A 27,420-nucleotide genomic window follows, 5' to 3' on the forward strand; every position below is an offset into this window, starting at 1 on the left:
AGAAATGCCTTGTATCAGCAGGGACATGAGGAAATTGTCATTGATAAAAAGATTAAAGTATGGTCAAATGACATGTGCGATACGACCCGCATGACATCTATGAGTAGCAGCGAATATGCTTGCGGTTGGGTTTTGTTTAGCCAACTGTCCAAAAGAACATTCCCGAGGCTCTGTACAACATCAATCCACTGGGTGTGGGTCGTATTGATTCAGGCCATGTTGTCGCTGTTACCGCTATATTTAACGGCTATCACTCACATCTTTAATTCGATACAGCAATACAGTACACCGATCAATTGATTGGCACCGCTGGCGCCGACATCATCATCATCAGCAACAGTAACAGCAGCAACGCAAGTACAAGATGCAAGCAGAAGATTAAAACAGAAGTGGACACGCGCGAAATCAGCCATCTATGCATTACTGACAAGTTTCAGTCTAGCAAGGTGTGCCCGCACTGCCACGAGCCAACAACACTGCAAAAGTTCCGGGACGAGGATGGAAAGCTACGGCCAGCCAACGACGCACTAAAGTGTAACAATTAAGAGTCATTCAATAGCGATGCGATAGTCTAGATAGGATTGACTTAGACAATACCCGCAAACATCATCCTTTCCCCTACTTTTCCCCCGTATCATACATAGAATGAAGAACTCTATGATCAATGTCACAACAAATAGCTTTGTCTTTGCCTTGCTTACTTGACTTCCCACTTTTATTGCTAAAATCCGTCATGTCACCTATTACTTGTTGTATCGACTTTTTCAAGTCTCATCTAAATTTTGGTCAGATGATATCTAACGAAATATGTATCTCTCTATGTGAGTGCTATAGACATCCGTATGTAGGATCAGAAAGGTTGATGTATGCATAGGTAAGTGTGATATCTGTTTATAAAAAAACATGTCCTTTAGTTGGAGGATGATCATCATTTTGCTACCTTGGAAATTGTCCTTTACAAAATTTTGTCTTCTTTTTGGCGGTTGATACCGTGGCAAATAAAAAGAAAAATAGAGAAGAAATAGAAATAAAAGACGACTTGAAAGATACTGTTTATTGTTTGTGATGAGGGGGATATCTATATGTTTTCCAAGTATGTGCTAAGATTATGCTAGATATATATAATGGCTATGTTTTCGGAAGGATAATTGACTACGTTTTCGCATGAAACAATTTTACGTTTAATCATGTTCGTGTGTTAATCAGAAGCGACTACGTGTTCGAGAGGTGGCGATGGAGGGACAGAAGGGACAACCAAATCTGACTATGACACAGATTTACAACACCCCAGAGTGCCTAATTCCGCCATTAAATTTTATTGGCTGCGATAGTGCTTTTATTGCACAAAAGACAGCTCCAACTTACTGATACAGATACACCACTTCAACCATGGTTTTAGCTGATTTGGGTCGAAAGATCAATTCGGCTTTGGTCGACTTGGCCAAAGCACCTGTTGTAGATGAGAAGGTGGGTGTAATTATGGAGCAATGGATCCAGACTGTCCAAGGATTGAAGTTCTTACGGTGTACTTAATGTTTTTCATTGCATGTGTAGGTTCTCGATTCCATGTTAAAAGAGATCTGTGCAGCGTTATTGGCATCCGATGTCAATGTAATGCTTGTACAGCGACTACGTAACAACGTGAAAAAAGGCGTCAACATTAACGAAATGGGAGGCGGCGTTAACAAAAAGAAAGTTATTCAGAAGGTACAAAAACTGTGTCTTAGTCGTCGTCGTGGAGGGATATATCTATGCGCAACAACGACATACAGCAGCTCTTATGCCATGGCAACAGTATGGGGTGGAGGGAACACTGCTTTGAGTATGTATATACTAAAGCGTTTATTATTATCTAGGCCGTTATGGATGAGCTTTTCGAGCTAGTGGATCCCGGTGTTGAACCCTATAAGCCTGTCAAGGGACGTGCCAACGTTTTTATGATGGTCGGTCTTCAAGGTGCCGGTAAAACTACCACCTGTACGAAACTCGCAGCACATTATCAACGAAAGGGTTGGAAAGTGGCTTTGGTCTGTGCGGATACCTTTCGTGCTGGTGCGTTCGATCAATTGAAGCAGAATGCAACGAAAGCAAAGATCCCTTACTATGGCAGGTAAAGTAAAGAGAAAGGTCTTTCTCTAATTTATAAAGTTGTGATACTGGTGATAATGCTCAAGGGTGTACATAAAGTGCTTATGGAGAAAAGCAATTACTTATGACAAGGTTCGTGTTGTCGAATTATACATTGTAGTTACACCGAAAATGATCCTGTTTCCATTGCGCTTGAAGGTGTGGAAAAGTTTAAGGCTGATAAGTTCGATATCATCATTGTTGATACATCGGGTCGCCACAAGCAAGAAGCAGAATTGTTTGAGGAAATGAAACAGATTTCAGCAGCAGTACAGCCAGATTCGACAGTTTTTGTTATGGATGGTACTATTGGTCAGGCAGCTGAAGGTCAAGCCAAGGCTTTCAAGGAAGCGGCAGATTTTGGATCAATTATCATGACAAAGATGGATGGCCATGCAAAGGGTGGTGGTGCCATTTCTGCGTATGTTGTTCTTTTATATTGTGTAGAAAATAGGAGGAAGCGCTGTCATCTTTTTCTTTTGTATAAGTGGATCAAACTCATGCTTTCCTTGTTTACTCCTCTAGTGTGGCAGCATCACAGAGTCCTGTTATTTTTATTGGTACAGGTGAACACATGTATGATCTCGACCGGTTCGAGCCAGAGTCATTTGTCCGAAAGATGCTTGGCATGGGCGATATGCGTGATCTCGTAGAAAAAGTACAAGACATGAAGTTAGATCAAAACAAGAATTTGATGAAGAATCTGGAAGCAGGTTGGTTATTCAGCTCTTTGCTCTTCAACTAAGGCATGAAGGCTGTGAATGATTTGTGGGGTTGCATATGAGGATAAGCGCATTTACTGATGGTGAAAATGCACCCGCGACTACACCGTCGACTTGTATTCTCAATATAGGAAAATATTCACTGCGAGATATGTATGATCAATTCCAACAAATATCTAAAATGGGTCCTCTTTCAAAGGTAGATATATAAAAAAAGACATTGGATTATACCGTAAATTCGGTGACACTAAGATGTGCGATTTCTCATAGCTTATGGGAAATATACCGGGAATGCCCTCTGATATGTTGGCAGGATCAGAAGAAGAAAGCAGTAAGCGGTTTAAGCGCATGATGTGCATTATGGACAGTATGACTGATGTTGGTAAGTTCTCGCATGTATGTGTGTAAACTTTATGTGAGGCTGATGAAGTTTATCTAACTTATGTTATGCACAACAATAGAACTTGATGGAGACAACAAGTCTTTTGAAAAAGATCGATCACGGATTGTCCGCGTTGCCCAGGGCTCTGGCACCAGCGTCCACGAAGTAGAGGAAATCTTAACGCAGTATACGCGGTTTGCACAAATGGTCAAAACCATGGGCGGCAAGAGTGGATTATTAAGCAATATGCCAACAGATCCAAGGAAGGCCAACCCAAATCAGATGGCCAATATGGCACGAATGCAACAGCAGATGGCCAACATGATACCACCGGAAATGTTGCAACAAGTTGGCGGCATGGCAGGACTTCAAAAAATGGCAAGACAGATGGGCGGTATGTTTGGTGGCGGCGGTGGCCGTGGAGGTGGAGGAATGCCCGATATGAGCCAACTTATGAAATCACTTGGTGGTGGTAGATAAAAAAGCACAAAAACAAGAAAAAGAAAAAGAGTATATATGCATTGTCTCTGAATACACTTTGAAAACACACTATATCTTTCATCCATTCCCTACGGATTTATTGTCCTTTTTTGATGATATGGAATTGGGCCAGGTGTAACAAAAGCGGCAAGCTCCAGCTCTGGTACGGTTTTCTCTTTGAACCATACCGATAAAAAAGAGATCAAAGATCCATGAACAGCCAGCGGGTCCGAGTCGCAAGCAGAGACATGTTTATCATCAGCAGCCTGGAGCATCAGCCGAACGAACCTCAATAGCGCATGAAGGTAGCATTCTATATTGTCTTTGCCAAACGCCGTTGATATTCTCTCTGCATTAACAGCTGGCGGTCATAGAGATATTAACGGTATACTTTGTGCTTCTTCAAATTGCTCGTGTATAACCTTTCGTCATGGCACACTGCATAAACATGGCGGCTATGATCAGATGGCTCCCGATAGTAATAAACAACGATACATAAAGACATGGAGTTGGGACATATACAATAATAGATTTTTGAGTTTGCGATGATGTACGTCCAAACCAGCACAGTTATAGATACCAACTGTACATGAGTGACAATTAGTATGATAGGATTCATGTTCATGTGTATACGTAGGTAATGCTGCAGTGAACAAAATTAATCATGCATGCACAAATATATAAACAACTCTCTCCCGGTTCAAGCCGTTGACTCCGGCATACGCACCAGCAAGCGGCATAGTTAACTGCAGTAATGATAATTAAACAAAAACAAGGACATTACTACCTTAACCAAATATAGCAGATACTTATTTTTTAGCACACGTACAAACTGCGTCCTTCTTCACTACGATAGAAGCAGCAGAAAACGAGCACTAGCTCGTTTGTTGCAGTGGATCGACATTTACTGGGATCCTATCTCCTCTTCTCTGTTGCACCTCTTCTGAATGCGTATATACAATGATGATACATTATTTCTCATCTTTTTGTATGTACTGTAGATTTTTCTCCTTCGCGATAAAGCAAACTACTCATCATGCCGCGAGACGCGTACCTGCTTTCAGGAACTTGCTACTTCCTCGCTCCAAACGTTCTAGTCTAGCGAGCTATCTGCTGATTGTTCTACAAGTGCTCTGCTCCACTAGCCATCCCCGAGCTATCCTACTTCACCCAACCATGCTGCGTATACCAAGTGTCACGCTATTCATTCAGCCACAGCAGGACGCATCAGGGTTACTGCATACTCAAGACGTAGTAGCCCTCCTAAGTTGTCATCTTTATATCAAACAAAAGAGGCTGTCTTAACCCTTTGTCTTTATCGTCATTTGAGCTGATGCTCGGCAAGCCTTGGTATATCTTTAAAAACCAAATTTGAGCTCAATCCTGACACCAAGAGGTCCAGTTACTACGCTACGGCGTTCACAGCCTCTTGATCTGCCAAAGAGCAGTTGGTAGCTTCAAAAAGCATGCGGAGATGCACGTCTTTGCGCGAGAAAGAAGGAAAGAAGAGGAGAGTAGCGATTGGATCGTATAACGAGATTACGAGTACGATGCAGCATTTTGTGTAATCGCACAGAGGGCTGATGGCTGGTTGGCAAGGGAAGGCGATCACTTGGAGGCAGGTGCTCCACCATGTATACCATATTTGTCGCGTGCAAATTGTTGTGTGAGGTGACACAGGAATATTTTAGTTTTTTGAAAACCAGGCATCCAGACCCGCCGCTTTTTTTTTTCTCTTCTTCCTTTCCTTTCCGTCCCTTGCCTTGACTCTCTTTCAAACAAATACCCTTTTCACTCCTTCATCCGTTACTGAGCCATGGCAGCAGCAGCATTCATTACGTCTAAATTAAAGTCGACCCATCATATCCAGCTCGTTCATCTATGGAATGTTGTCATGGGCATCATTCTATTTGGCCTCAATATCGGCGTGGCAGTAAAAATCCGCTCGTTTATTTCCAATGGCTCAGAGATGGCAGGCTTCGGTAAGCCCTGATTCATACAGGCAATTGTGAAGCACTCCGTCTTGGACTGACCTATACTGAATTCTGTCCATGCGTTTAGGAAACTACAATGTTTTCGCGTATCCGGCAACTTACGTCTACATGCTTATCCCTTCAATTTGCTCGCTCGTATACAGCATCATTTTAGCCTTGGATCCCAGCCCATCGTATCCAGCCTGGCGACCATCGAAAACATTTCTCAGCAGCGTGGCATTGCTTGCAGGTGCCTTGTTTTTTGCTTCACTTTTCCCGGTGTTACCGGGCGCCGACATGATCACTCGTCCAGATTCAGCAATGGCTTGTACTTGGGCCGACTTTATGGAGTGGCGTACCATCTACAACAACGTCGACATCTACCCTTGGGTAGGTAACATGGATGCTGCCTGTCAGACACTTCATGCCGCTGATGCGTTTTGCTGGATCATCACCATTGGATGGTTTGTGCTACTTGGTCTCTACTTGCGACGGATGAGACAGCTCAGATCCAGCACAGAAGCAACACACAATGCCAGCGACGTTAAAACGTATAACCAACATCAACAGCCATCTTCTACCGCTTCCCCTAGCTGGCCTATGGAGGAAATCAAGACGACGACAGACACCAAAACTGAAGTACAATCATAATTACTCCTTCAATCCCATCAATTACTGTATGTGTAATACTACTGCTTGATTTAATCCTCTTTGCAACATCCGCCTATATATATATATCACAAACCACGCTGTCGTATACAGAACAGCATTTCTATCCGCTCCTTTTTAGCCCGTATCTGCTTTGATATTAGGGAGGGTGCATCCACTGAGCTCCTATTACATGAGACTATGTAGCAATCAATTTGTTAAAACTTTTTAACAATCTCACACTCCCTAAAATGATCCAAGCACAGCAGGAATACCAAAAACACGTCTCGTAACAGCCACATCCGTTTGAAAGGGAAGATAATGGTAGGAGGTAGTATTGCACATGATATAGTGTTGGGATCGAGAATACCAATGGATGTGTGTGGCCAGTCAATGAACGGAATTTCTATATGTATGTATACAGCGTGGTGCGTGTTTTTTACACGGTTTGATAGGGTAGAAATAAGCGAGATAAGAAAAGTTAAATCAAGCTAGCACCTCCAGACTATATAAATTAAGCGCACAGCAGTCGATTAATATACATGCACATATATACAATCAAGAAGCTTTTCTACAGAGTCAAGTGACACGCATAACATACCTCAATAGCTTCCATTTCGGCTTCAGAGATGGGTGTGTGGTAGTAACGAGTAGGACGCTGGCCGAATTCAACAGAGCCGGCAGTATACGAAGGTGACGATGGCTTTTGAGCTGGGACTGGGTCCGGTTTGGCAACGTGTTTCTCGAGGTTGGCAGGCGTCATTGGGTGAGGGCCAGCGTGGTGTGCAGAGTCTATATTATGATTATATGCGTCAATGTATCGATTTCTTTTACGGTATAGCAAAAAAAAAAAAGAAAAACAAGACAGGTCCTTACTCTTCCACAGGTTAGCTCTTGAGCCAACGAATTGAATGAGGGGCTTGTGGACAGCACGAGAGACAATTGAGGAATGCATAATATTGAGAGTGACAAAGAAAGAGGTAAGAAAGAGAAAGAGCTCCTGTGTGTGGGGTTTCGCCGAAAACAGCAATAAGGACCGGGGTTGCTGGTGCTGTTGCCCTTAATAACGAAAGAGTCACGACCTAGGCCCCAGCTGGCCTTAATTACGTGCCTTGTCCTTGGATAAAAGAGAGTCCCTTCTTTTTGCACCATCTCGAAGCGACGTTAGCACTCTTTTTTTTTTCCTTTCATTGCCTCTTTATTCTCGACTTTACCCCTTATTCCTCTCTTTCTTTCATTTACCACCTCGTTTAGATAACTACCTTACATTCTCACAACTACCACAACAACTACTACTACTACTACTGCAGCTGTTATATTAATTACGCCCTCTACTTTTGAATCGAGCTGGTCAAACGAACAAAAGAAAACAACATACTCTATACTCTATATTCATATTTTATTATAACCATTCTTGCTTCTCTGTTGCCTGCGTGTGTTCATGCAGCAGTAAATGAATTGTCCCGAGGAGGTTGCCCAGGTGACATGTTTCTCTTTTTAGTGTGTGTGTGTGTGTGTGTGTGTGTCGAGTTGGGAAGAGTGAAGACGTGAAGAAAAGGGAGAGTGCTCATGAACTGACCTTTGCAATGGGAATAGCTATCTTTGGGTGATTCACAATCTAGCCATCCCGACTCCTGGGCAACGTTAACTGGGCAAGGTTTGTGGTGTTGGTGTGGTTCGATAAAATTTAATGCATATTCCCTCTTTTTCTCACCCTCTTTTTTCCTTTCGTCTTTTCTGCCCGCTGTAACTTTTGTATGTAGCGAAACCCGCAGCAAAGGACTGTGATGGCAGAAAGCTGCTTGGAAAAAGACATAGTTTTGATCAAGACAGGAACGGTTCTCCATACTCAATGCATCATCGCAACAACCACAACAACGATACACTTATTACTAACTCAAATTCTACAACAACAGCCACCACTATTGATACCTCCTCAGTCCCAAAAAGTTATGGAGTAAAGGCAAGTGTGATCCCCACCCACCCACTCACATAGAGAAGGCGAGGAAAGAAATGAGATGATCTTTTTTCTTTTTCTTTGAAGAGTGTCCAAAAGGGGTGGACAGGAAGATGATTAACTTGTTAGTTTGCTTTTATGCACACATGCAGCCATCGGCTTCGTATTCCATGCCTATCAATTCACCATCTCAAAGACCGCTTTCGCTTCCGCCTCCTGGATTAGATGACGAAGAACGGGTGAAGCTGATGCGCGACATTATGCACGCTAAGGAAGAGCTACTCCGCTTTCGCAATGAAATGGATGGCCTCGCGCAGCAGATTGACGGCATGGCCATTGATTTGGTAATGGAAGCTCTCTAACCTTTGAAGCTGCCTCTTTCACTTACTAACTGTCCTCATCCCCTCCCCCTCCTATTTTCTTCTTCAACAAATGCAGAATGATTCCAAAGATCGTGTTTGTACGTATACTCAAATACTAGGTAACATGCATCTGCCTATTGACGGACATAGTTCGTTCTAACTTCTCCTGTTCATGATAATAGTGGAAATCGAGGACGACTTGACGTCCACGCAAGAAGTCAATGTTGATTTACAAGTCTTGCTGGAAAACGCTGTCAAGACCCAGAGGGAATCGGACGGACAGACCACGCACATGATCAGAAACATGCATTCAAATCTAGCCAACGTAAATTTTAAAAAAGAAAGGGAGAGAGGGAGAGAAAGACCATGTGTGTAACACGACATGATTATTATGCAGATCGTCTATGAAAACAGTCAGTTGCAGGAAAGGTTAGCATCGCTTGCCATGCACCAGGAAAAATACCAAGGAAACGTCGTCGACGTGGGTGAACGAATGCGAGAGTATGCGCATATGCTTGAGCAGGCTCAAGGCACGATCCAATATCTACAGGCACCTCGCCACTCGCGCCCCATCAAGACTCGGGAAGACATCATGAATGCACTGTCGATCAGGGACGGACTGAGCTCACGACGTGCAAGCGACATTTCATCCATTTACTTGACTGAGGACGACGAAGTATCCGGCATTGCCTCGCGCAAACAATCGGAAACGACCACGCTTACCTCTCCATCAATATCTCCCGACCCTTCACCACTCGCTGCAGCAACAGCAGCAGCAACAGCAGCGGTCACAGTAGGCCGACAACGTCCTCAATCACGTTCGGGAAGCATTTCACCTGATATTGCAGAGCTCTATCGTCATCGCATCATCCGCAAACGACCGTCGCTACCTAGCGGTATGTCTCCCTTGTTCACTCACACCTGCACCAGCCAACAACATCAACATCAACCACAACAAGAGCTACAAAAACCTAAAGAGAAAAAAGCCGTCGATGATGCTATGGGAATGGGAGCAGCATCAGCAGGAGGAGGAGTAGGTCTTGGAAGTCTTATAGGGGAAGGAGGAGGAGCTCCATCCAATTCACCTCAACAAGGACTACGACTTCTCTTGCGGAATCAAGGTGGTCATGGCCTAGGCTTGTCATCGCTAGCAGATTCTAAACAACAATAGCCCCCAACCCCACTCTTCATTATTTTACCTTCCTTCCTTCTTCACATGTAGATAACGCACGCAATAATATAAACCTGAAAGGTTACATTCTTTCTTTCTTATACCCCCTCCTTTTCTCGCTTTCCTTCTCTTTAATCTTGACGTAATAATTTCGAAACAAAATGAAATACCTTCTTTGCCTTAAACTGAAAAATATTTTCTTACTTTCGGACTTGCATTGATGGCCGTGTGCCCGCTTTGCTATGCGGGAAAATACTCATACTACTTTCTTGTGGCCGCTATTATTACTACTACTTCTTATTATAACTAAAACTCTAAAACTAATATGCCTTCATACATTACTGATTCGCGACTCAATGGCTACGAAGCAGCTTTCTGTGGTGCAATGGCTGGTGTTGTTTCTAGGTAACGTTTGAAATGCCCTTGTTTCTCCTTCTCTTTCTTCCTCCTCCGAGATCTTGCATAGTTGATCTGTCATTTTCCTAGCAAAGAAAAGACGTGTTTTCCTTTTCATTTTAGAAGCTTACACACGTGAAAAAAAAATGGTCTGTAAACTAGATTTTTCACCGCACCTTTTGATGTCGTAAAGATCCGCATGCAGTTACAACCCCACCGAACACAATTTCATCTCAAACAGGCTAGTCCAAGCTCCCACGTAAAGTACGATCGGGTTTTACCAGCACTAAAGACCATTTTGAGAGAAGAAGGCGTTCGTGTACGTATATAAAAAAAGGCGTTCTGCTTTCAAAGTAGAGTGTGGATATCCATGGGTGTCGCAAAAGAGGGAAAAGAAGATGCTTATTCTTTTTTCCTTATATATCGTTAAATATATATATATATATATATTATGTATTAGGGACTCTACAAGGGCAATCTTGCAGCTGAATACTTATACTTGCTATACAATGCCGTAGAATTCTGTGCTTATAGAGAAATAGAACTCGCTATAGAGAAATTAGTAAGAATCTTTGTCGTCGTGAGAGTGTGTGAGAACGAAGAATCACGAAGAAACGAGACTGATCGATATATCCGATATAGGATTCCAAGAAGCAGCTGCCGGGATCTGCAAAGACGTTCTTAGGAGGAATGCTTGCAGGATGTGTGGCAACCTCAATTACATACCCTTTGGACTTGCTCCGAACACGATTCGCAATGCAAGGCACACATAACCAGGTAATAAAAGTGACAGATAAGTGGCATTTAAGACGAAATAGCAAATCCATAACATACTAACACTGTCAACAACAACAAAAGCAATACACGGGCATTGTTCAGGCCGTCAAATTGATCTATCGCACCGAGGGGGTTGCTGGTTTTTATTGGGGAGTATGGCCAGCCGTGATACAGATCATGCCATACATGGGCCTTGTCTTTGCCAGTTATGATCACATAGCATCCGCATTTAAAGCTGCAAGAGTAAGTTGTAGTAGTCAACATGTAGGATGAACCGTTGTGGCACGAATTATAGATAGTCTAACTTGTTGGAACTGTATATAGGAAAATGGCACACTATCAGCAGACTATAAGCCTATTCATGACATGCTGAGCGGTGCATTATCGGGTGTCCTGTCGAAAACAGCCGTTTACCCAATGGACGTTGTGCGAAAGCGACTACAAGTGCAAGGCCCTTCTCGAAAGCACTATGTCATTGACTCTATACCGGAATACGCTACTCGCTCCTGGTTCAAATGCATGACGTCGATTGCGGAACAAGAAGGTGTAAGCAGTCTATACAAAGGACTGACAGTATCTCTAGTCAAGGTTGCACCTGCTATTTCGTTGACGTTCTTTGTATACGAAAAGACTAAGGACACACTATTATCGTGGAAAGAGTGAGATTTCCTGTTATTGAAGATACATTTTGCTAATAAAAGAAAAGGGGAATCTGTTTTCCTCTGCCCTGCACAACATATCTACACCCTCCTCCTCCCCCCCCCCCAAAAAAAAAGAGCTTCTTCTGCTCGTCTTGGTTTTATTGTGTATTACATTAAACCTAACATATCGTGGTAAATGTAAGCTGAGTTTGTGGATGGTAATACCTCCAACGGCACTAGAAGCGGCTCCGCACATGTTGACGTTGCACAAGAATCTCGGATCGCAGGCAGCCCCAGCGAACGCAATGCGTCAGGCTACCACTGGTTGCTACGTGTATACGTATACGTATGAGCGTCATCGCCGATGTTAAGCAGTATAACATGTCATTCCACTAACTCGTAATAAGAAAGGATGGTAAGCACAAGCGAGAGAAGCAATGTTTTATACGAGAATGATAGTAGTCAAACCAACTTGTCAAACATGTTTTACACAGTCAGCAGCAGCAACAACGACGACAACAACTAATCCCCCACCCCCCAACCTCCCAGGTACGCATTTCTGACACATTTCGTTTGTTTGTTTGTTTGTTTGTTTGCTTGTTTTAGTTAGTTTTTTGAAATGTTGAGCTGAGGCCAAAGGTAATTGAGTATAAGGGATTATCTATTATAGACAACAATGCGGATGATGTCTATTTGATCGGTGTTGTCCACCTACCTCTTATTCTACCATTTGTCTTTGTGTGCGTACACTGTAACGATGGCTACCTAAGCGGATTAGATATCGTGTAATCAGTTGTGATATCTCGTTGGCTGCTAGATTATCAAGAGATACAGCGTGCATCAACTGCCAGCGTATAAAACATTGAAGACGAACAAGAGCCTTTAACAACTGCTGTTCTTGGTGGTAGGCCCGTCTCATTTTCAAAGGGAAGGAAGGGGTCTTCATTATGTAAAACTGTTTGTGTACTTTAGTAACGATAGAAACTCTCTTCGTCTATCTTCATTCTTCACGTTTGAAAAACACAGCATTGTGAATGAAGACTATGTCTATCGGTGCTCTGGAACAAGAGGTTATCGATATGAGACAACTTGCTCACTCTGAATCCGAGTAACCGGTTTGTGCCTAATGCCGAGCCTATTTCTTCACGTTTGCCATGAGGAGGTCCCTTTTGGGGGATGGACAGGAAGATCCGGTTGCCTTGGCACAGACAACGCCTCTCTAAAAAAAAAAAATCCAAGCGGGATTTCAAAAAGTCTCGAAGTTGCCTGCCTGCTTGTTCGGCCCCACCCCACCAAGACAGAGTCTTCTCTTTTTTGCTTCGCATCGGCTTTCTCGAACCTCGTACAAAGGGACTTTTTTCTTTTATTTCTTCACTCTTCTCTTTTCTGTTGTTTTTTTTTCTCTCTCTCTCTTATTTCTGCTTTGTCGGATATAACCGTTACGGGAGCCAAAAGCAGAGAAGCACCCCCCCTTCACCAAACACCCTTCTATTATTCCTCATTAGCGACAAAAAGGTAAGTTTGCGTTTTGTCATCTTGACATTGCAGGCGCACTCCACGTTGTCTCCATCATCTCGCTACTGTCCAATGTTCGCTCGACTGTTTTCTAACCGAAGAAAGCGTGTACATGTACCTTTGATACATAACGCGCACATTTCTCATCAGCTTTTTCTTTATAATATAAACTTTCTTTTTTGAGTTGCGCCCTATCTCTCTCTCTCCTCGCCAACTTCTCCTTCACCACCATCACCTTCTCCTCCGTCATTTGATATACACGACAAATCTCTTCATTTCTCGAGGAACATTTTGCACAACAACAATATAAAACCATGGTAATGACTCGTTCAAAGAAAAAGACACAAAAGATACTTTTTGTACTGACTTTCTACCTTTTAAATTGTGACGTACACAATCTCCCTGTTCTTCCTTCTCTCTCTCTTTACCAACGTCAACCACACACCCAATAACAAAAAAATATGGCATATAGGATCAAGAAGCAAAAATTCGCGAGCTTCAAGCAAAGATTGACAAGAACAAGCAGTTGCGCGACAAGGCCATCCAAATGCGAGAGCTATTGGTGGACCGAAACGGCAGAGCACAATGCGAAACGCAAATCAAGGAGCATCAAAAGTACGTGGACTACTTTTCAGAAGAGCTGCACAAGTTGCAGACGAGAACCCACCGGACTAGCTCGGACGATCTTGCGTCTCCTACTACTCCCAATGCCTCCGCAGCCGATAATGATAGCCCTGCACAGTCGCCTTCAATGTCTGCTCCTCCTCGCTCGAGCAGTATGCCATCCAGCAAAGAGGAATCTTCAAAGAAGAAGTACACAAATTTAGGTAAGCTTATATCACAGGAAAGGGGAGGGAAACTCCCAACAAGTCCGTTGTTATACGACGCTGGCGTTTGTTACAGAATGGCAATTATGGACAATGCAATAACACATATGGCTAGATCTCTTGACAACCGATATTCCTTACAATAAGCCCAAGGTGTCTTTAAAGTTGCATGAGCTGGAATACAAGTTGGATGTCGAAAAGAAGGTGTTGACCGGTATTAAAACCATGGCGGCTGCATTGGAACGTGATCCCTCGGCTGGCGACCGGCGGCAACGTGGTGAAGTGCAAGGCCAGTTGTATGAAAGTATTGAAAAGCGTAATTTGCTCGACAAGGCACTCAAAAAGTACAAAGGTCTCTACATTGGTGAAGGAGACGAAGACGATTACGGTAAAAAGCTTCCAAATGCATATCTTATTACCTTTCTTCCATCGGCGGCAACAAAAAGAAGGCTGATTGCTAAGCAAATAACTGTGACACAACAACAAAAATTATAGAACTCGAGACGCCTCTTTCTGCCCGTGTACCACCCGGATTCCGACGTCCTGTCAGTGGAAAACTGCAGCTTCAAATCATCGAAGCTCGTGAGCTGGCTCATGCACCTACGCGTATGATTAGAATGCCGGAAACGGTCGTGTATATCAAGATTGATGGCAACGTCGTCTTCCGTTCGCGCCCAACGCGCAACGACAAGTGGCTCGAGGAATGCGAGATCCATGTGACAAAGGCGTCCGAAATAGAGATTGACATTTATGACGAGAGTCTTGAACGACGATTGCCAATTGGTATCCTTTGGCTCAAGATCACCGATATTGCCGACGGTCTTCGCAAGCGCAAGATCCAACAGGAAAGTGGCTCTGGATGGGTTTCTGCTGAGGTGGCTCAGCAACGTACTCAGGACAGTCTCCAAAGCAGTGGTAGCAGTACTCTTGGTGGTAGTCACCAGCCTATTCCCACCCAGCCCATGGCTGTTCAGGCAACACAGGAGGGTATTGAAGCTTGGTTTGATGTCGAACCTTTGGGTGAATTAGCACTTCGTCTCAACTTTGGTAAGGATATCTACTTGTCTATACTAAAAGCCCCTTTGGAAAAGAGTGATCTAACTGTAAATCATAGTTCGTGAGACTGCTGGCCGTCGTCCGCTCGATAAGCTGGGTCGTGTGGGTGCTGTCCGTCAGCGTGCTGGTGAAGTTCACGAGATGAACGGCCATCAATTTGTGGAAAAGAAGTTCTACAACGTCATGAAGTGCGCTCTTTGCGCCGATTTCTTGGTCAACAGTGGCTATCAGTGTGAAGGTAAAGTTGATCCTAGTTATGGGGAAAAACAACAGTTCTAGAAGCATAAAAAATGCTGACTTTCTCGTTACCTAGACTGTGAGTACACTTGCCACAAGAAATGTTATGGCAAGGTTGTCACCAAGTGTATCTCCAAGTCGTCCTCGGATTTGGTAAGTGGTGATGGTGGAAAAGAGAAAAGAAGGGTGATAAAGACTCATAGGAACAATTTCTCATCATGTCATGATTTTTCAATAGGACTCGGACGAGGACAAGATCAACCACCGGATTCCCCATCGTTTCGAGCCGATCACAAATATCGGTGCCAACTGGTGCTGTCACTGTGGTTACATGTTGCCTCTTGGCTCGCGTGGTGCAAAGAAATGCTCTGGTAAGCGCTTGTTTTCCTTTTTTTCTTTTGTCAACAATTAACACAGCATAGTGCCGAGTAGAAGGAGAACTAAAGTATACGTACATTTCTTCCAGAGTGTGACATTACCTGCCACACCAAGTGTGCTCATCTTGTGCCTGATTTCTGTGGTTTGTCCATGGAGCTGGCCAATCAAATGCTGGCCGAGATGAAGGCTGCTAAGCGCAAGACGCTCGAGACGGGTCCGACTAGCTCGTCGTCCAGTTCGTTGAAGCCTCAGCAGACGCCTCGTCCTGACGATCAGATTTCGGTACCTGACCGTTCGAGCTCTGGATCTATGCCATCCACTGCTTCCGAAACAATTTCGTCACAATTCTCTCATTTGTCGTTGCAGCAACAGCAACAGCAACCACCGCCACCCCAGCCTCAGCAACCACAGCAACAACAGCATATGCCTCCTCCCACAAGCCCATCCATGAACCGACCTCATCCTCAATCACCTGGTAGCATGAGCCCTGGTCGTGTTAACATGCCACCACCGGGTCCACCCCACATGATGGGAGGCGGATCCCCTGGACAACAACACCAGCAGCCACCTTACTCACAGTACCCTGGCGATCCCAGGTTCCAGCAACAACAGCCACCACAACAACAACCTTACCCACTACAGCCCAGACCGGCCATGCCACAGCAGCCCCAATCGCCGTATGCCCCGATACCCAATCCTGCCGTTATGGGACGCCCACCTTATCCTCCACAGGGTGTTCCTGGTCCACATCCTCCCCATCCCCAACCGCCGATGCAGCAGCCTTATCACCCCTACCCGACAGATATGGCTCCTAGAGTAAGTGTTCATCCTACACAATGAATCGATCACGGAACTTAACGTACTCTGATTATAATAGCCGCCACCTAAACAAGCACAACCCGTGGCTAAGAATGTGGGTCTGGATGACTTTAACTTTTTGGCAGTGCTTGGCAAGGGTAACTTTGGCAAGGTAAGAATATGAACTGTTGATGGTGATATGCACGCATGTCACAAAGGAAAAGGATCATGCGAGCTCAAAACACTTTTTAATCGTTTAGGTCATGCTGGCTGAAGAAAAGCACGACAGAAACTTGTATGCCATTAAGGTTTTGAAGAAGCGATTCATTATGGATAACGATGAAATTGAAAGGTAAAACGTCACACCCATCGGATTAGGAACAAGTGTGCATCTAAAACGCCATGTTGATGTATTGAAATATCAGTGTCCGGTCGGAGAAGCGCATTTTCCAAGCAGCCAACCGTGAGCGACATCCCTTCCTTATTGGTTTGCACTCGTGTTTCCAAACCGAATCGCGTGTGTACTTTGTCATGGAATACGTTAGCGGTGGTGATTTGATGTGGCATATTCAACGTGAGCCTTTCTCGGAACGACGTGCCAAGTAAGTAGAGAGAGAGAGAGAAGGGGTTGGTTGTTTGCTGCGTTGTTAATAAGCATGCAGCGAGTGGTAATAATGGCATTTGACATGCCAAAACGAAGAAAGGTGAAAGAACATGGTTGCTAATTTGTGTTTTGCGATGATAGATTCTATGCATGCGAAGTACTTTTGGCGCTCGAATATTTCCATAGCCAGGGTATCATCTACCGTGATTTGAAGCTGGATAACATTTTGCTTGGCCTGGACGGCCACATTAAGATTGCCGATTATGGTCTTTGTAAGGAAAACATGTGGTTTGGCTGCACCACCGGTACGTTCTGTGGCACGCCCGAATTCATGGCGCCTGAAATCTTGCTCGAGCAAAAGTATGGACGTGCGGTGGACTGGTGGGCCTTTGGTGTGTTGATCTATGAAATGTTACTTGGCCAGTCGCCCTTCCGTGGTGAAGACGAAGATGAAATCTTTGATGCCATCTTGGAAGACGAAATTCTGTACCCGATCAACATGTCTAGAGACTCTGTTTCAATCTGTCAGCGCGTAAGTTTATGTCCAATGTGTGCATGCTATTGTAGCCTAGGAAACTCACAGCCTGTGTTATAGCTTCTGACCCGAGACCCGGCAAGACGTCTTGGTGCAGGTCGATCCGACGCCGTTGAAATCAAGGAGCATCCTTTCTTCCGTGGCGTCAACTGGGAAGACATGCTCAACAAGCGTGTGCCTCCACCTTTCTACCCTACCATCACCAGCCGTCTCGACACATCTAACTTTGACGAAGAATTTACGCGCGAACGTCCTGCTCTGACGCCTATCAGCTCCAACCTTAACCGCGTCGAGCAACAAGAGTTCCAGTCGTTCCCCTATATCGCCGATTGGGTAGTAAATGGAAACAACCAGCAGCAGCAGCCAGCGTGGTAATCTTAGTAATAACAGAAGCCCTAAAGATCAGAAGAATCCCCCCCCCCTTATATTTCCCTTTTATTTTCACTATTTCTTTTCTTCCAAAACACATATTCTGTCTCTCTCTCTCTCTTCCACACCAACGCAATCCCTAAAAACGAAGACTCGTCCCCTTTTTATTATACTTTGTTTCTATCCTCTTTTTCTTTCTTTTTCCCTTATTACAAACTGTATAAAAAATATATTGACCTTAGGTTTCTCTTTCTTTTTTTGGAGCCTTGTGCGCGCACACCCTACTTCAGTGGATGCCGAGACTAGGCAACACTATGTATTTTCGTAGCATCCATCTTCAAAATATAGATGTCCTCAGAATAGAACTATCTTTTTTTTTTCATTGATATGCATTCAGGAAGATCAAAGAAGAGAATGGATGGAAGACAAAGGCACTCAAACACATTGTTTGCTTACACACCTATACACAAGAATGGCAATGTATGTCTGACCAGAGAAGTATATTCGCCAAACAACCAACCGTACTCTCCCTTGCTCTTGTGATGCAAGGCTTCCCGTGCCCACCTATTCCATGGCACATTACTTGTGACACACGACATGCGAGCCAAGTTACAGAAGCGTATGCGAGTGCTGCGGCTGCTTCTAAAAATGAAAGAGAGGGTGCATGTTTGTTGACATGACATGCGTTGATGATGCATGTAAAGTACTTTTGGCGCTCAGATGCTTCCTTATAGCATTAATAAAGTCAGGGCAGCGCACTGCTTAGTCTTGCCTGACAGCCCGCAACCACATCAACGTTCTTTGATCTTGACCTTCAGTTTCCAAAGAAAAGCATCGATATGGTGTATTTACGTAATATGTCTACACCACGAGTTATGCCTCGACTTGTGGGGCATCACAAGCTTCTGTGCTGTGTGCAAAAGGTAAGGCCGTGCAATCGATCAGTGCGTTGTGGACTATGCAATGCCATACTTGATCGGATTGCCCTTACGTGGTGAGGAGGAGGATATAACAGATACGTGTTATAAGACCATACCGTGTGCTCGTTCATTATATCCACAGATTCGGTTTCAAGCTGTCAATGTGCTAGCCAACGAGAAGGACTGCTTGTGTGTATTTATGTGATTTGCATGTGCATGTACTCTTTCTCGTTCCAAGTATGTAATGGATCCTTTTTTCGAGAGTGGCTCTGGTAGATGTCTGCTTGTGTTAGACCAGATGGAGCAGATGTCACTGAGACTTTTTTCTTTTGGTGGGTATTACCCAAGGTAAGGCATGCTCGGCTCACCTTTTCCTATCCTACGACGATCTCCAAGCGTTCCAATAGAGCCAGAAGAACCACACATGAGCGCCCTGGCTCTCTGACACCTGTCGGCAGCACCACCAACCTGACCTGAATAGTGTGGATCGGTGACAACAACACGCCGTTTACTGTGTCCTCCTTTCGCACTGTCAGAATGTTATCGCTTGAATGAGCGCATACAAGTATCAATAAACAGTTCCCTTGCCTTGTTACAATGCTCAATAGTCATGTGCTACTTTCTTCTTTCTGCTGTATGCTTTTACCTTCGACAAGTCAACTGTCATTGGACGAACAAAAAAAGCCATTCAATCACCGCTTGAGCTGTTAGAGCAAAAACAGGCACATAACGCATCCGCCGCCATCATCCGCTATCCGAACCCCTCTCTCTCTCTCTCTCTCTCTCTCTCTCTCTCTCTCTCTCTCTCTTTCTTTCTTTCTGTGCCTCCCACTGTTAGGTGCAACCATAGCCTCCGGAGCCGCTTTTTTTTCTTTCTCTCTCTCTCTCTCTCTTTTTTTTTTTTTTCCTCCCCCGCTCTTGAAAGAATCTCGCGGCACACACACACACACTCTCTCTCTTTTTTTTTTCTAATCTGACTTACACCACATAATTCGTGCATCTTTTTCCAAGAAATGAACACCATCCTGTCTGAACGTCAGAGGGATGAGCTGTAAGTATTCATTTTCCTCTTGAGAAATCATACATTGAACAAGGAGTTTGGGGGGGTGGCGGTTCAAGAAAACCCAGCGGTTTTTGGGGAGCTACTTTTTCTCTCTCTCTGTGTGTGTGTGTGCGTGTGCGTGTGTAAAACAAGTATGGGGTGGCAAACAACCAAGACGGTTGTCGTCGATAGCTTGGCATGGTTTTCTTTCTATCTCCAAACAAACAAAACAAGATCCTATCAGTCATTTCTAATATAACCTTTGCTTACCTTTTGTTATGTCAAAAAACTCCATGTCTTAGGCACAAGGCCATCCTCGACTATCTAAACGCCAGCGGATTTTCCGAATCATTTGTTGCACTGAAAAGCGAGACTCAGAACGACGAGTTTATTCCCGATCCAAAGACAAAGTACGCCGGCCTGCTTGAAAAGAAATGGACGTCTGTCATTCGACTGCAAAAGAAGGTACTTTGTTTTATTTCCCCTTCTAGCAAAAAGCTCTATAAAGCCTTGATCGATACATTTAGAAGCAGAGAGAAACTGATAGACTTTTGTATACACACACACACACACATGGACACACATAGATTATGGATCTAGAGAGCAAGGCCAACCAAATGCAAGAAGAACTCAACAATGCGCCTGTACGCAAGCAAACGAGCTCTGTCGATTGGATCCCTCGGCCACCAGAGAAGCACGATCTGACGGGCCATCGCAGTCCCATCACGCGTGTCGAATTCCACCCAGTCTATCAAATCTTGGCATCAGCCTCTGAAGATACGACGATCAAAATCTGGGACTACGAATCCGGAGATTTCGAATGCACCCTCAAGGGCCATACCAAGGCCGTGCAGGACCTTGCCTTTGATCCCAAGGGCAACTATCTCGTATCGTGCTCTGCCGATCTTACGATCAAGGTGTGGGACGTGAACAACGACTACAAGTGTATAAAGACGCTTTACGGCCATGACCACAGCGTGTCGTCGGTAGCGTTCTTGCCCTCGGGCGACAAGATCGTTTCGTCCTCGCGAGACAAGACAATCAAGATCTGGGAGTTTGCTTCGGGCTACTGCACAAAGACATACACGGGGCATCTTGAATGGGTTAGATCAGTACTTCCAAGCGAAGACGGACGGTTACTTGTCACTGCATCGAATGATCAGGTAAGAAGGAGCCAATGGCTGCTGCTGCTGTCATCGTATTCCTGTGAATGCTGATAGCTCTTTGTTTGCATGAAAATTTAGACAGCACGATTGTGGGATACGCAGACGGGCGAATCAAAAATCGAGCTCCGTGGCCATGAGCATGTTGTAGAGTGTGCCATCTTTGTACCGAACAACGCCTATCCCTACATCCAGGAGCTGATTGGCGACGAGGTAAAAGCTCGATAGAATAGAATAATGGGGGGTGGATTGGTCTTTCGAGTGGCTTTGCTAAATGGAGTACTGTTTGCTATGTGTGTGTGTGCAGACCAAGTCGAAGGATCAAAGCACACCCGGACGCTATGTGATCACCGGGTCAAGAGACAAGACGATAAAGGTGTGGGACAGCAGTGGACAGATGCTGCATACGTTTATTGGACATGACAACTGGGTCCGTGGACTGGTCGTGCATCCCAGCGGCAAGTACTTGCTGAGTGCATCCGATGACAAGACGATCAAGATTTGGGACCTGAAAACAGGCCGCTGCATGAAGACGTTGGAGGCCCATGACCACTTTGTCACTTGCATATCGTAGGTTTTCCTTTTGGCCCTCCTTCGTTGAGTGTCTTTTGTTCTGAGTGCTGTGCTAATCGGATTGAATCTACTACTAGGTACTGCCAAATCAGCCCTGTCGTTGCCACAGGCAGTGTGGATCAAACTCTCAAGATCTGGCAATGCCGATAAGCTGCCTCTCTCCTCTGTTTATTTCTCTTTCTTTCTTCATGTCTTTTATATACTTCTTTTAAAAACTGCGTGTGTGCATGCGCATGGTGCTGTATAATTTCCCTGTCTCTGTCTCTCTGTCTCTCTTCCCTCTCTTTCTCTCTCTCTCTCTGTATAGTCTTTACTTCTCGCGCTCCAAACTACTTCTTCTTCTTCCCCTCTCCTTTCTCCCTCCCCTCACTTGCAAAACGTCCAACCATATACCTTTTTTCTTTTTTCTCTTTTTTTTTTCTTCTGGCGTTAGACAATCTTTATACCTTTACTTTGTTGACTCTTTTTCTCTTGTTGCTGCTTGCTGATCCTAAGGTTGTCTGATGCATACACGTGAAGGTGTTGGGCGGAGGAGGAGTATCTGCCACTCAACGTGCTTTACCTTGGCAATAATAGCCAAATAAAGGACTGATGTCATGCATAAACGCCAAAATCACTCTTCTAGTAAGTAACCTGCGCTAACATTGGAAAAGCTCTTCCCGGGCAGACTTGTCTCAAATAGGGGCTGGTTGGAATACAGAGAGCATGACTAAGGATCAATGGTTACACACATGGTCCCTCATAAACACACACAAGCTTCTACCGTGTGTCAGCAATAATCTGAGCTGAATTTTAACCGACGGCCGAATTTCGCTTATTAAACTCTCGGTGTGCATGTTTCATCCTCTCTCTTCTTTCTTTCACTTGTCAACCTCTCTCCCCTTTCTTTCTCTCTTTTCCTAACAAAACACAAATAGTCCAACGATGGCTCTCCGTGCTCTTGGTCTCCGAAACGTTGCAAGATTCACTGCCGCTACTGCTCCCCGCCCTGTAAGTGGATCGCCACAATGAATGCAACCAACGATCTCTGGTACACACTTCTGGGATTGAACACTTTAAATGATTGACAGAGACTTTGATATTAGACGGCTATGCCTCTCCGTCGTGGATTGGCCTCGGCAGCACCTTTGCCCAAGACTCCCTTGGACACGAGCGCACCCCCCATGCTTCGGTACCAAAACAACCTGCCTAAACTACCTGTGCCTGCCCTGGGTGCTACGATGCAAAAGTACCTGAAATCAGTCAAGCCCTTGGTGAGTGAGGAAGAATACAAGCGCACCGAAGCTGCTGTGCAGGAGTTCCAGACCAGCGGTGTCGGCGCCAAGCTCCAGGAGCGATTGGTCAAGCACGCAAGCAACCCTGCGGTTGTGAATTGGTTGGAAGACTGGTGGTTGGAAGCTGCTTACATGGGCTATCGCGATCCCGTCGTGATCTACGTCAGCTACTTTTTCTACTACAAGGATGACAAGCTCCGCAAGCTGCCTGCTCAACGTGCCGCTGCTATCACCACTGCTGCTCTCGAGTTCAAGAAGCAGGTTGTCGAGTAAGTTGGCCTACTACAACACATGACGCACTGTCTCGGATGGTTGATTCGGACAGAGAGAGAGAGAGAGAGAGAGTGTGTGTGTGTGTGTGTGTGTGTGTGAGGATGAGGTATATCACAGCAGCAAAGTTATACAACAGTGCACTAAATGCATAATGGGACAACGGGAAAAATAGGAAGACCTTGGAGCCCGAGTATGCCAAGGGTGAGCCCATGTGCATGGACTCGTACAAGTACATGTTCAACAACTGTCGCATTCCCCAGAAGCCGTCGGACATCGAGGTGGCTTACGACTCTGCCCAGCACTCGCACATTGTCGCTATCCGCAAGAACAAATTCTACGTCATCGACACCATCCACAATGGCCAGCAGCTGTCGACCAAGGAGCTGGAGCAGCAGTTCCAGCGGGTCATTGACAATGCCGGCAACGAGCAGGGCCCCGCAGTGGGTGCTCTGACCACCGAGAACCGTGACAAGTGGACTGATGTAAGGCTTTTCTTTTTCCACACACACAAATGATAGCGGGGTTATCCGGAATTATACCCCACATTTCTTTTTCGTATCATGGGAAAATCTGAAACACAGGCACCAACACCCACATCAAATTACACACGCCCTTTTGTTTCTAGTATCGCGAGGCATTGTTGGCTGCCAACCCCGAAAACAAGCAGCTATTGGAGCAGATCGAGTCCTCCTCGTTTGTCGTCTGTTTGGATGACTCCACACCCGTGACCCGTGACGAGGGTTCCCGTGCCTGCTGGCATGGCGACGGCCGCAACCGCTTCTTCGACAAGCCGCTCCAGTTCATCGTCTTTGACAACGGCAAGGCTGGCTTCAACGGCGAGCACTCTTGCATGGACGGCACTGCCACCTGCCGCCTGAATGAGTACGTTACCGACAGCTTGACCCGCAACCTCGTCGACCACGGCTCCGCCGATGTCCGCTCGTCTCTGCCCGCACCTTCCCAGCTCGAATTCAAGCTCGACGACAAAGTCAAGCAGTCCATCCAATCTGCCGAGCAAGACTTTGATGCCCTCATCGGCAAGCACGACCTGACCGTGTTGGCCTACCAGGGCTACGGCAAGAACCAGATTAAAAAGTTCAAGTCGTCGCCCGACGGTTATACGCAAATGGTCATTCAATTGGCCTACTATAAGATGTTTGGCAAGTCCCGCCCCACCTACGAGTCTGCCCAGACCCGCAAGTTCCAGCGTGGCCGCACTGAGACGGCTCGCTCCGTCACTGAGGAGTCGACTGCCTTCTGCAAAGCCATGGAGGATGTCACTGTCTCGCGTGAAGACAAGATTGCTGCCTTCCGTGCCGCTATCAAGGCCCAGGGCGCTTACATGGCCGACTGTGTCAGTGCCCATGGTGCCGATCGCCACTTGTTTGGTTTGAAGAAGACCTTGCAGCCCGGTGAGGAGAGCCCTGCTCTGTTCACCGATCCCAACTACGCCTACTCGCAGCACTGGTACCTCTCGACCTCCCAGTTGTCGTCGGAACACTTTGACGGTTATGGCTGGGGCCAGGTGGTCAATGACGGCTTTGGCGTTGCTTACATGATCAAGAAGAATGCCTTGCAATTCAATGTTGCCAGCGTCAAGGATCTGGAGGTGCACGGCAAGCAGTATGTTAACGGCACGCACCACTTTAAGCAGTGTCTCGAAGATGCCGCCAATGAGCTCGGCGAACTCTTGTCGTCCGAGGTTGCAGCTGAAGCCAAGCTGTAAAGCAACTGAAATTGTATTAGAATACCGAGTCCCCTCACCCCCTTCCTTTTCCCTTCTTCCTCGTCCGCAATTACATACACACGACGCCACTCGTACCCGCATGGTTAAAAAAAACAACAACCGCCATCTATGTTCTTTCTTTTGTCACCTTCCCTTTGTCTTTTCTCTCCTCCTTGTAGACTAATTTCCCTCTATCCAGTTACACGTCACTGTCACCATCACCGCTTTTTCTTATTCAGTGTCCAAAAATGAAACCGAGAATCACAAATATACAGAGTTTAATATAGGGTATGTAACGGAGGAATGGCAATGAAGATGTGTTATGTACTGGAATATGTATGATACAACAAACTACTTTCGAAAGAAAACAAACGGCGGAAGTAAGGGAGGAGGAGGATGGTAAATGAACAAGTGGTTCATGCGTGGTGCTGATATTTGGCCAAAACGGATTCCAATTCCCTGACGCGCTGCTGGTAGGTGGTAACGTCATGCTGCAGCAATTTAATATGGTCGACAGATTTGCGCAGAATATGGCCTTTGTTTGGCTTGTTCCCAGTACCACCTGCGCTGTTGCTGCTGCATTCGTCCAGCATGGGCTCCGGTAACAGAGTACCCAGTTCCTGAATCCGCTCGTTAATGTTCTCCCGTCGTCGTCTCTCCACTACACGATAGCATCGTTGTGTGTTGTTAGTATATCACAAAAGGGGCATGGCATTGTTGCTGGTTCATCATAAGAGTTCCCCACATCTTCTCTATTCTTTTTACACAACAACAATAACAATAACAATAACAGTGCCATCAGCTGATCACTGGTTAAAAGTACTTTACCAGCGTTGTGCGACTCGCGTCTGCGCCGCTTCTTCTCCATCATCATTTGCAGACTATTTTCAAATTGTTGCAGAATAACAAACAATACAAAAGAGAGTTATTCGACCGGGGCTAGAAACGCACTCAGAATCCTAAAGGAATTGGAGCAGCTCCTTACTTCATTTGAACCGCATAATCATCCTGCAAACTCCCGTGCTGTGGCGGCTGCGGCTGTAATGCCAAGGCACCCGGGTTCATATGACCTGAAGAGGTAGAGTAAAATTCGTTGAACCCGATCTCGGCCGGGGCGGACATGGGAAAAGGAGGCCATCGCCGCGATGGTGATGAGGACGCAAACGAGTACTCGGAGGGAGATTCTTCGTTATTCGATAAGAGACCGTGCTGGTACTCTAGCGGAGGCGGGGGGCCTTGCTGTTGGTGCTGGTGCTGGTGCTGGTGCTGATGTGGTTGCTGCTGATGGGTTAGTGTAGGCTGCGATGCCGGTGGAGACTGCTTGCTGCTGCTGTAGTCCAGGTCATCAAAGTCGTGTAGTGGCGATAGATAGGCATCATCCTCGAGGGAAAAGTCATCTTGATGCCACTGCTGCTGGTCTTGCTGTTGCGTAGCAAGCAGATGATAAGGTGTTGGGTTGCGCAGTTTCCTTTGTGTCATTTTCTCTTGTTGTTGCTGTTGCTGCTGCTATTGTCGCTGCTATGTGCTGTGAGTGTATGTGTGTGTGTGTGTGTGTGTGTGTATGTTCTGTGCTGTGTCGTGCTGCGATGCTGTGCTAGGGCGAGAGTGTGTGTGAAATGGAGAAAAGGAGTAAAAGAAAGCAAGTAGAGAGGAAGAAGAGATATGTAATTTAAAAAGACGGAGTTATGCAGTTACCCAAGAAGCAAGGCATCGAGCATAAGCAGCAACCATCACTTGAGCAGAACAGAGCAGAACAGAACAGGGCACATGACACCAGGTAGTAGCAAAACCGGTTTTAAGCAAGAAATATGGCCCGTGCTGTAACATGGCACCATCGTCATCTTTCTTCTTTTGTCTCGGGTACCTGTAGCACGCGGCATATCCATTGCTTTTGGATGAGTTTCCTGCTTCTCCAGCGCACACCTTCTTCCCCACATGCTGCATTTACAGCAGCAGCAGCAGCAGCAGCAGCACCTTGTTTATCACATCCGATAGAGTGCGTACCCCAGGGGTACGTGCGTCTCTCCACTGACACTAACGAAAAAGCATCATTACGTCTTTATTTTATATTTTGCTGGCAGCTTGCCTTTGGAGCTCTTCTTTTCCTGCAGTGCGGAAATCGAAAGGTGGTCAGCGACGAAGATAGATGGCCGTTTCATGCGTGTCCTCTTCCTTCCTCTCTTTTCTTGAGCCACGGGATTCCCCTGATTTCTTCATCTGGATGCTATTTCTCGAAAGGTAAGAGCCAACGAACGAATTACAGCTAGGCTTCAGCTGACAGACGAGGTAGACTTGTAAACTCATATATAGCAACGGCATGTGGTGGAAACTATGACGATCGTTTACCTGCCCTTTCAAGCCTGTGTGCTAGTAGAGCAGTGACAGATGCTACTATAGATCCATCTTGCTTTGCCATCGACAAAGGACGACGTAATGGTGTAAGCTGCACCCTGCTTCCCGCTCTTTTCTTTTCTTTTTTTGGTTACAAAAACTG

General features: G+C 45.5%; 9 protein-coding genes across 9 annotated transcripts; 7 read left to right on the plus strand and 2 right to left on the minus strand.

Annotated features, from left to right (window-relative positions):
* Nucleotides 1-1,389: 1,389 nt before the first annotated feature.
* BDB00DRAFT_776195 (signal recognition particle protein) lies at nucleotides 1,390-3,711 on the plus strand (the record flags this gene model as incomplete). The annotated part of the gene is made up of 8 exons (XM_053120265.1): nucleotides 1,390-1,467; nucleotides 1,555-1,707; nucleotides 1,857-2,110; nucleotides 2,249-2,548; nucleotides 2,653-2,840; nucleotides 2,981-3,048; nucleotides 3,120-3,231; nucleotides 3,311-3,711. 8 exons carry the CDS (start codon nucleotides 1,390-1,392, stop codon nucleotides 3,709-3,711), a joined length of 1,554 nt encoding a protein of 517 aa, XP_052972763.1.
* Nucleotides 3,712-5,527: 1,816 nt separating this feature from the next.
* BDB00DRAFT_793396 (uncharacterized protein) lies at nucleotides 5,528-6,335 on the plus strand (the record flags this gene model as incomplete). Its single annotated transcript, XM_053121201.1, has 2 exons — nucleotides 5,528-5,693; nucleotides 5,773-6,335. 2 exons carry the CDS (start codon nucleotides 5,528-5,530, stop codon nucleotides 6,333-6,335), a joined length of 729 nt encoding a protein of 242 aa, XP_052972764.1.
* A 478-nt stretch (nucleotides 6,336-6,813) lies between these two features.
* Nucleotides 6,814-7,287, minus strand: BDB00DRAFT_879616 (uncharacterized protein; the record flags this gene model as incomplete). The annotated part of the gene is made up of 3 exons (XM_053127894.1): nucleotides 6,814-6,837; nucleotides 6,934-7,124; nucleotides 7,209-7,287. 3 exons carry the CDS (start codon nucleotides 7,285-7,287, stop codon nucleotides 6,814-6,816), a joined length of 294 nt encoding a protein of 97 aa, XP_052972765.1.
* A 1,148-nt stretch (nucleotides 7,288-8,435) lies between these two features.
* BDB00DRAFT_879617 (uncharacterized protein) lies at nucleotides 8,436-9,822 on the plus strand (the record flags this gene model as incomplete). Its single annotated transcript, XM_053127895.1, has 4 exons — nucleotides 8,436-8,633; nucleotides 8,728-8,749; nucleotides 8,834-8,976; nucleotides 9,049-9,822. The coding sequence occupies 4 exons, from the start codon at nucleotides 8,436-8,438 to the stop codon at nucleotides 9,820-9,822; spliced, it is 1,137 nt and encodes a 378-aa protein (XP_052972766.1).
* A 193-nt stretch (nucleotides 9,823-10,015) lies between these two features.
* On the plus strand, nucleotides 10,016-11,734 carry BDB00DRAFT_201788 (mitochondrial carrier domain-containing protein). Its single transcript, XM_053116443.1, has 6 exons — nucleotides 10,016-10,227; nucleotides 10,381-10,537; nucleotides 10,679-10,780; nucleotides 10,861-10,995; nucleotides 11,077-11,238; nucleotides 11,320-11,734. Exons 1-6 carry the CDS (start codon nucleotides 10,148-10,150, stop codon nucleotides 11,656-11,658), a joined length of 975 nt encoding a protein of 324 aa, XP_052972767.1. The 5' UTR covers nucleotides 10,016-10,147; the 3' UTR covers nucleotides 11,659-11,734.
* Nucleotides 11,735-12,679: 945 nt separating this feature from the next.
* On the plus strand, nucleotides 12,680-18,322 carry BDB00DRAFT_943563 (uncharacterized protein; the record flags this gene model as incomplete). The annotated part of the gene is made up of 14 exons (XM_053129452.1): nucleotides 12,680-12,744; nucleotides 13,142-13,151; nucleotides 13,624-13,978; nucleotides 14,094-14,366; nucleotides 14,474-15,025; nucleotides 15,093-15,272; nucleotides 15,348-15,424; nucleotides 15,510-15,642; nucleotides 15,738-16,465; nucleotides 16,527-16,619; nucleotides 16,708-16,799; nucleotides 16,873-17,049; nucleotides 17,193-17,583; nucleotides 17,647-18,322. The coding sequence occupies 14 exons, from the start codon at nucleotides 12,680-12,682 to the stop codon at nucleotides 17,959-17,961; spliced, it is 3,441 nt and encodes a 1,146-aa protein (XP_052972768.1). The 3' UTR covers nucleotides 17,962-18,322.
* A 1,566-nt stretch (nucleotides 18,323-19,888) lies between these two features.
* Nucleotides 19,889-21,803, plus strand: BDB00DRAFT_793400 (putative platelet-activating factor acetylhydrolase ib alpha subunit; the record flags this gene model as incomplete). Its single annotated transcript, XM_053121202.1, has 6 exons — nucleotides 19,889-19,926; nucleotides 20,220-20,382; nucleotides 20,505-21,080; nucleotides 21,162-21,293; nucleotides 21,388-21,650; nucleotides 21,731-21,803. 6 exons carry the CDS (start codon nucleotides 19,889-19,891, stop codon nucleotides 21,801-21,803), a joined length of 1,245 nt encoding a protein of 414 aa, XP_052972769.1.
* A 493-nt stretch (nucleotides 21,804-22,296) lies between these two features.
* On the plus strand, nucleotides 22,297-25,186 carry BDB00DRAFT_202118 (acyltransferase ChoActase/COT/CPT). The gene is made up of 5 exons (XM_053116444.1): nucleotides 22,297-22,643; nucleotides 22,724-22,942; nucleotides 22,979-23,196; nucleotides 23,373-23,682; nucleotides 23,826-25,186. The coding sequence occupies exons 2-5, from the start codon at nucleotides 22,745-22,747 to the stop codon at nucleotides 24,924-24,926; spliced, it is 1,827 nt and encodes a 608-aa protein (XP_052972770.1). The 5' UTR covers nucleotides 22,297-22,643; nucleotides 22,724-22,744; the 3' UTR covers nucleotides 24,927-25,186.
* An 11-nt stretch (nucleotides 25,187-25,197) lies between these two features.
* BDB00DRAFT_860070 (helix-loop-helix DNA-binding domain-containing protein) lies at nucleotides 25,198-26,491 on the minus strand. Its single transcript, XM_053125972.1, has 3 exons — nucleotides 25,912-26,491; nucleotides 25,755-25,807; nucleotides 25,198-25,587 (listed from the first exon to the last, which is right to left on the minus strand). The coding sequence occupies exons 1-3, from the start codon at nucleotides 26,403-26,405 to the stop codon at nucleotides 25,343-25,345; spliced, it is 792 nt and encodes a 263-aa protein (XP_052972771.1). The 5' UTR covers nucleotides 26,406-26,491; the 3' UTR covers nucleotides 25,198-25,342.
* Nucleotides 26,492-27,420: the final 929 nt, after the last annotated feature.

Source organism: Zychaea mexicana, assembly GCF_025766255.1.
Source record: "Zychaea mexicana strain RSA 1403 chromosome Unknown BDB00scaffold_182, whole genome shotgun sequence".
NCBI lineage: Eukaryota > Fungi > Mucoromycota > Mucoromycetes > Mucorales > Lichtheimiaceae > Zychaea > Zychaea mexicana.

What these genes read in the sequence shown, in the direction of transcription:
- BDB00DRAFT_201788 (XM_053116443.1), top strand. Translation starts at nt 10,148, where the DNA reads ATGCCTTCATACATTACTGATTCGCGACTCAATGGCTACGAAGCAGCT. An exon ending in AACTCGCTATAGAGAAATTA is followed by an intron (nt 10,781 to 10,860) that starts GTAAGAATCTTT and finishes TATCCGATATAG; the next exon opens with GATTCCAAGAAGCAGCTGCC. An exon ending in CCGCATTTAAAGCTGCAAGA is followed by an intron (nt 11,239 to 11,319) that starts GTAAGTTGTAGT and finishes AACTGTATATAG; the next exon opens with GAAAATGGCACACTATCAGC.
- BDB00DRAFT_202118 (XM_053116444.1), top strand. Translation starts at nt 22,745, where the DNA reads ATGCCTCTCCGTCGTGGATTGGCCTCGGCAGCACCTTTGCCCAAGACT. An exon ending in ACAAGCGCACCGAAGCTGCT is followed by an intron (nt 22,943 to 22,978) that starts GTGCAGGAGTTC and finishes GTCGGCGCCAAG; the next exon opens with CTCCAGGAGCGATTGGTCAA. An exon ending in ACCGTGACAAGTGGACTGAT is followed by an intron (nt 23,683 to 23,825) that starts GTAAGGCTTTTC and finishes TTTTGTTTCTAG; the next exon opens with TATCGCGAGGCATTGTTGGC.
- BDB00DRAFT_860070 (XM_053125972.1), bottom strand. Translation starts at nt 26,405, where the DNA reads ATGACACAAAGGAAACTGCGCAACCCAACACCTTATCATCTGCTTGCT. An exon ending in GATTATGCGGTTCAAATGAA is followed by an intron (nt 25,808 to 25,911) that starts GTAAGGAGCTGC and finishes ATTTGAAAATAG; the next exon opens with TCTGCAAATGATGATGGAGA. An exon ending in ACGCGAGTCGCACAACGCTG is followed by an intron (nt 25,588 to 25,754) that starts GTAAAGTACTTT and finishes GCTATCGTGTAG; the next exon opens with TGGAGAGACGACGACGGGAG.